The sequence below is a fragment of the Peromyscus eremicus genome, chromosome 16_21, assembly GCF_949786415.1.
Source record: "Peromyscus eremicus chromosome 16_21, PerEre_H2_v1, whole genome shotgun sequence".
NCBI lineage: Eukaryota > Metazoa > Chordata > Mammalia > Rodentia > Cricetidae > Peromyscus > Peromyscus eremicus.
In genome coordinates this window covers 32,433,149-32,439,148 of record NC_081432.1, presented here as the reverse complement: position 1 = coordinate 32,439,148, position 6,000 = coordinate 32,433,149, and the positions used below count along the sequence as shown (strand labels likewise).

The 6,000-nt window shown below is 39.4% G+C and overlaps 1 protein-coding gene across 1 annotated transcript in view; it reads left to right on the top strand.

Annotated features, from left to right (window-relative positions):
* Window positions 1-487: 487 nt before the first annotated feature.
* Window positions 488-6,000, top strand: part of Tmem182 (transmembrane protein 182) — a 48,420-nt gene continuing 42,907 nt past the window's right edge. Inside the window, exons 1-3 of the mRNA XM_059282002.1 lie at window positions 488-757; window positions 969-1,068; window positions 2,506-2,604. Of these exons, the coding sequence (XP_059137985.1) occupies window positions 626-757; window positions 969-1,068; window positions 2,506-2,604 (331 nt within the window). The 5' untranslated portion in view covers window positions 488-625. The remainder of the gene's footprint in view (window positions 758-968; window positions 1,069-2,505; window positions 2,605-6,000) is intronic.

Here is a 6,000-nt window from a genome sequence, read left to right as displayed (position 1 = left end):
GATCTTTTAGATGCCATTTGAATGGATGAGTTATGAACCTGCACCAAACCTAGGTTTCCTCTTCCCCCGAACGTCCACAAGTAATCAAGACTTTGATTACAAATTCTATTGTTTTTGAGAGCTCTTTGTGGCTCCAGTAGTGGCCATTTACGTTTCCAAGAGCCTCTCAAGTTTCTCCAGGTTGTCATGCCCGTTTTAGCCTAAGAGCCGCCTGTTCAGACTCTCAAGCAGAGGAGGCTAGAACCCAATGGCTTCCTCCTGGTTCCCTGTCCTCTCCACTTGGACGGATTACCCAACAGCGGGATGATAATCCCAGCCTGCTCCTGCCTGGTTCGTCTCTTTATAGTCAGGGGAAGGTCAGCTATTTTTTGATCCCCATGGGAGAAGAAAGCTCCTCAATCAGTATCCTAAAATAGCCAGCCATTCTCAGCTGCTGGGTTGGAGCCCCTCCAGGGAGAGCAAAGGGACAACAGTGTGGAAATGAGAAGCCGCCACGGCTCAAGCGAGGACCTGCTCCGGAGACCTTGCCGACTCAGGAGTGACATTCTTTCTCTGCTGTTGTTATTGAGAAGTTGACTGTTTACAATTTGTTCTTTTATTTGAAAGGAAACCAGTCAATTGGAAAATGAGACTGAATGTTGCCATTTTCTTTGGGGCTCTCTTCGGAGCTTTGGGGGTTTTGTTGTTTTTGGTGGCTTTTGGATCGGATTATTGGCTTCTTGCGACTGAAGTGGGCAGGTGTTCAGGTGAACAGAATGTGCGTTTCTTCTTCAAAATATTGCTGTACTTAGTAGCCAAGAGGGCAGCCTTAGGCACCGTATGAAGAATATCTGTGGGGTGTCTATTTCTTCATTGGAGAGTTCTGTAGGGAGCTAGTGGTTATCATTATTGGGGATCACAGGCATTAAGACATAGGAGACATGGTTATACTCTTGGGGTTGACAGCAAGTCATTTGTCTTCTGTGCAGATAGAGAACATCACTTTTCACCACGAAGGATTTTTCTGGAGGTGCTGGTTCAGTGGCATTGTGGAAGAGAACAACTCCAACATCTGGAAGTTCTGGTACAGTAAGTGCAGCTGGCCTTGTTCAGCCCCCTTTGTCTGAGACAGAAGCAAACCGCTTCTTATCTAGTACCCGTCACGTTCAAGTGGTCTGGGTTCCTAATAGTGCAGTCTCAGCACAATGCCATCAAAAGGGTCACGAACAGAATCCTTTACAGGAGAAATGTCTCTAGCGATCATTTCTCTTCTCTCATAAAAGTAAGAGTCTGAATATTTACAATAAAACTGGAGTACCTGCTGTTTCTCTGCCCATATTTAAAATATACTGCCTCTAATTAAAAAGAGAAAAGCAGATTTTTGTCTATGGTAGTTTCTTTTCAAGTGTCTATTATTGGTATGTTTCGAATAAGTGTTTTGGCAATTCATTTGGCTATAAACTGAAATTTCAAATACAAAAGCCCAGAAATAGAGGTATTATTTTATATTCATAGCTCAAAAGTTTTTTAATCTATTTTTTTTGTAATGAAACTTAATTACCAGTGGGTAGCAGATGAAAGCCGCCTTCGTTGGGCTTCACCCAAGTTTGTAGGCACTATGGAGAAATGCCTCCCTTTTATGTTTGTGTTCTTATAGGGAAATTTAAAGTTCCCTTTTGAAGTCCAGGAACTTGAAGACTGTGATGCATTCCTTGAACTGTGTTTCTTCTGCTGTACTTATCTTAGAGAAACAATTCATTGAAAATAGCTAGCAGTCACTTTATTATCTTCAACAATAAAAGAACTAGTTATTAGCCCAAAGCTTAGGGAGGGTTGAGATTATAGTCTTATTTTCAAATTCTGTCACCCCCTTGCTCCTTGTATGTCCTGCCACTTGTCACCAGATTGCTTAAGTCTCCGGTGACTTCACGTCCTTCTGAGATATTCTGTCATCATTGACCACTGTTAGAGTACAGACTTAGATTTCGAAATCTAAATGCACATGGAACAAATTTTAAGTTTTCATAGGGCATAAAAATTATTCTTTTGGTTTCCCCAAATGCTGGAGTTTTGTTTGAATTCTTAATTTTAATGTTCCATCACTTGTATCTTTTCCCTAACATCAGAAGGAGTGTAGAGAGAACTTTCTGTTCATCTGAACTAGTCAAGGTCAAACCTAACTTTACTACATTTCAAAAACAACCATTTTTAATATCTCCTGTGTGCCAGGCATCCTATTGGTAGAAAGAATATCTGAAAACAGGTACAGCGTTTTGCCTGTGCTTTTGGTCCCTCTGGAAATTTGTGTTTCTCCCATTGAATTCTAGCTGCTTTAGAAAACTCTCATTCCAAGTTCCCTGTGTTTTTCAGCAGAGTTTTCTTCTCCTGGCAGGTCTCTGGGCTTGTTGGTAGGCCAGCAGTCTTGTTTTGCTTGTGTGTCCCTGGTTCTCGGGTTCCTGTTTCATTAGGCGTGAGTCATGTCTGAATCTTCAGTAATGGACACCATTCCTTTGCCTTTCTCCCTAGCCAATCAGCCACCGTCCAAGAACTGCACACATGCTTACCTGTCTCCATACCCCTTCATGAGGGGTGAACACAACTCTACTTCCTATGACTCTGCAGTTAGTAAGTATCCCTGACCTCCAGGTGTCTCCCAAGACTGGCCTGGCTGCAAAAGTTTTACAAACAATTAAAAATAGTTTGACATCTATAATTACAATGCTTCATCTGATGTTAATTTGCTAAATGTAAAACATTAATATTTTAACACACCATTTATACGTTTAATTAGAATACAGCTTTGATCTAAATTGGAGCTATTGTGGTTTACTCGAGGTTTAGGCAAATAATTTAAAATGTAGTTTTGAATTGGAAGACAGTGATGTTTATCAAGAAGGGGTGCTTCCCGAGTATAGCTAGTTCAAGTATTATAGTATACATCCTACTTAAATTTCTTCCATAATTGTTACATATGAAATGTGATTATAATACCTTTTTCCTAAAAAGTGTCTTTACTCTGTTGAGCATGATTGACCATCAATAGAATTAACTGGAAATCATATTAAAAACATTGTTTTTGATAATTAAATGAAGAATTGGTACAAACTATCAATACCTTACAAAGAGTCAAATGTGTTGTTCTGAAAAGGAATCATAATTTGTGTAATGTTTTGAATAAAATAATATTAGCCAGAGTTCTATAGAGCAGAACCAATTGAATGTCTATCTTTTCCTGTATGCTTGCCAGATTGGTTCCAGAAACTCCCATAGATACCCAAATCCTCAGATACTGAAGTCTCTTATATAGAGTGGTATAGCATTTGCATACAATCTGCTCACATCAACTTTATACTTTAGTTCATGTCTAGTGTTCTTATAATACCTAATAAATATGCAAATACTATTTAAATAATTGCTACGCTGTATCATTTATGGACTGACAAGAAGAATGAGAAGTGTGAGCATGGTTGGTAGAGGCTTTCCTGAGTAATTGTAGCTCACAGTTGATGAAACCATAAATGTGGAAGCTGGGGCTGAAAAAGTATATATATATATATACATATATATATGTGTGTGTGTGTGTATATATATATGTGTGTATATATATTATCTATTATCTATCCACTTTCTATGACTGTCATTTTTCTGTCTGCCTGTATGTCTGTCTATTGATTTTAAGGATTTATCTCAGGTAATTGTGGGCCTGAGAAGTTTGAAGTCTGTTGAGGAAGCTGGCAGGATGGACACTCCCATCAAGCTTATATATTGTGTAACGAAAGTTTTTCTTTCTCGTGAACCCCATCTTTGCTCTTACTGCCTTCACATTATTGAATGAGGGCCACCCATTTATGGAGAGTGATCTGCTCTACTCAAACCAGAGCCAGTTGATCACAGGTGTTAATCAAATCTGAAAAGGGATCCTTTACAGGATAGCTAACCTCTTCTTTGGCCCAGACACCATAGTCTGACACACAGCATCCACTATCCCAAAACTTTAGAGACCTTCACATGACTCCTGGCTCATCTATTTCTCTTCTTTCTGTCAGAAATGCATACGGTATGATTTTGTGTTTATGAAAGGCAGTATCATTCACCTTTGTGGCAGTCCCATGACAATTTATGGAACTAATGTCCAGTCTGGATAGGAAGGAAGATGAGGTTACCTGTGGCTATGCTTGTCCACACAGTTCAAAAGACTGTGGCCTTGAGCAATGGACATGATGTGCACTCCTTCCCATTGAAAAGCTGGGAAGGCATCTCCTCCATACCTGCACAAGGCTCCTGTGTCCTGCAGGAGGTAGACTCTCTCACTGACATCAGAAGAGATGGGTGCAACAGCACAGAGACTTATTCTGGTTACAGGAAAGTCACAAAGCTGTCCTTTCATCCCCATTCTTAGTCTTATAAAATGAACTAAGAGGTTATATGGGGTTAGATTTCCAGAACTTAGGGTCATTACATTAATATTAGTATAGTTGTTATCATTTACATGTTGAGATCTGTCAGTGAATGAGGTATTACAGACACCATATATTCAAAAACCTATGCACCTTAAGGAGATACTGGAGAATAGGAAGATGAAGTATCATCTGTGCATAATAATTATGCTGGAGATGGAGTAAATGCATGTCATGGAAATCCCACTGCAATTATGCTTAGAATTATTATGTAGCATTGCGTGTAATTATTGTGCCAGTAATTTGGATCCAGTGACAAAATTGCATCCAACTTTTAAAAAAATTACCAAACTCTTGTTTGGCATCCATATGTAACTCCACATCCACTTTAAGCAATTTTATTGAACACTGAGTAAAAATGGCAAGGTTGCACAAAGATATGCTCTGACTTTTGTGTTTGTGTTTCCTAGTTGATGAGACTCCACTCGTCTTCCCCAGACCCCAAAGCTCTTTTGTAGGCAGCTCTATGTAGCTTCGTAATTACCAGGTATTACAGCCATTTTCAGTAAATTGGAGGTATTGTTTATAAAATTTGAAATATCACGGCCTGGAAAATTGTTAATATGAGTTTCCACTCACCTGAGTTTTTAGAATGACTGTTGGTCGGTGTTGACTTGCGTGTGAAAATGGAGCCGCGCATGCTCGCACAGGTGGTCATTGGCAGAACTAACACAAAGATCTTAAGGCTCTGGCTTCTGTTTGATTGTAAGTTGACAAAACTACAGTGAAAGGAAAGGCTGGGCACGGTTGCTTAGTGTGAAGAGCCACAAGACTGCGCTTGGTGGCATGCCTCTGTATTCAGGAGGCAGATGGAGAATTCAAGACTAATCTGAACTACCCAGCCAGTCCCCATCTCAGAGAAACAAATAGAAAATCAAATAAGCGGCACTAAGAAGGTATGTTTTCAGCTTTTTCATCTGAATCTAACCTGTGTGTACATTTGGTTCTAATTCAGTGTTGCCTTTGAATACTTTTTAACTCTCAAAGACATAGTCTGAGATTCATTCTTTCTCAAATTTAGATAACAGAATGATTGCCTGAGCCCAGTGAGTGAGGGATTTTATTCTCAGTTTTTGAAACAGGCTGGTGAATTTCAAAGTCCATTAAATAACACCATTGGAGATCTGCCAGGGGTTAGACTTGCTGGCTGTTTCAGCTTACAGTCATCATGGTTCACTTGTTTGTATCATCTGGTGATGACAGACTGGACATACACTAATTTTCAAGATGATTCAGTTCTGATTGTATTAATATTTCCCTTCATTGGGATCCCCATAGTCTCCAGAACTTCTACCCACTGCTGGGTGCTGTTATTATGCTTAGGGTAATCACTTCCCTCAGCTTCTTCCAGATCCACAGTAGCACAGAACAGACCAGTCTACTTTTATTTTTTATTTTCATTTTTATTCATATTGATGTCTCTAGAAATCAGTGTAGTGCTTTGTAACTGGGAAATGCTTATAATTTTGTGGAGAATAACTTTATATAAACTCACATTTAGAAGCTGAAGAGACATAGCTTGGTGGTAGAGCATTTTCGTAGCATGTACAATCATCAGTGAATC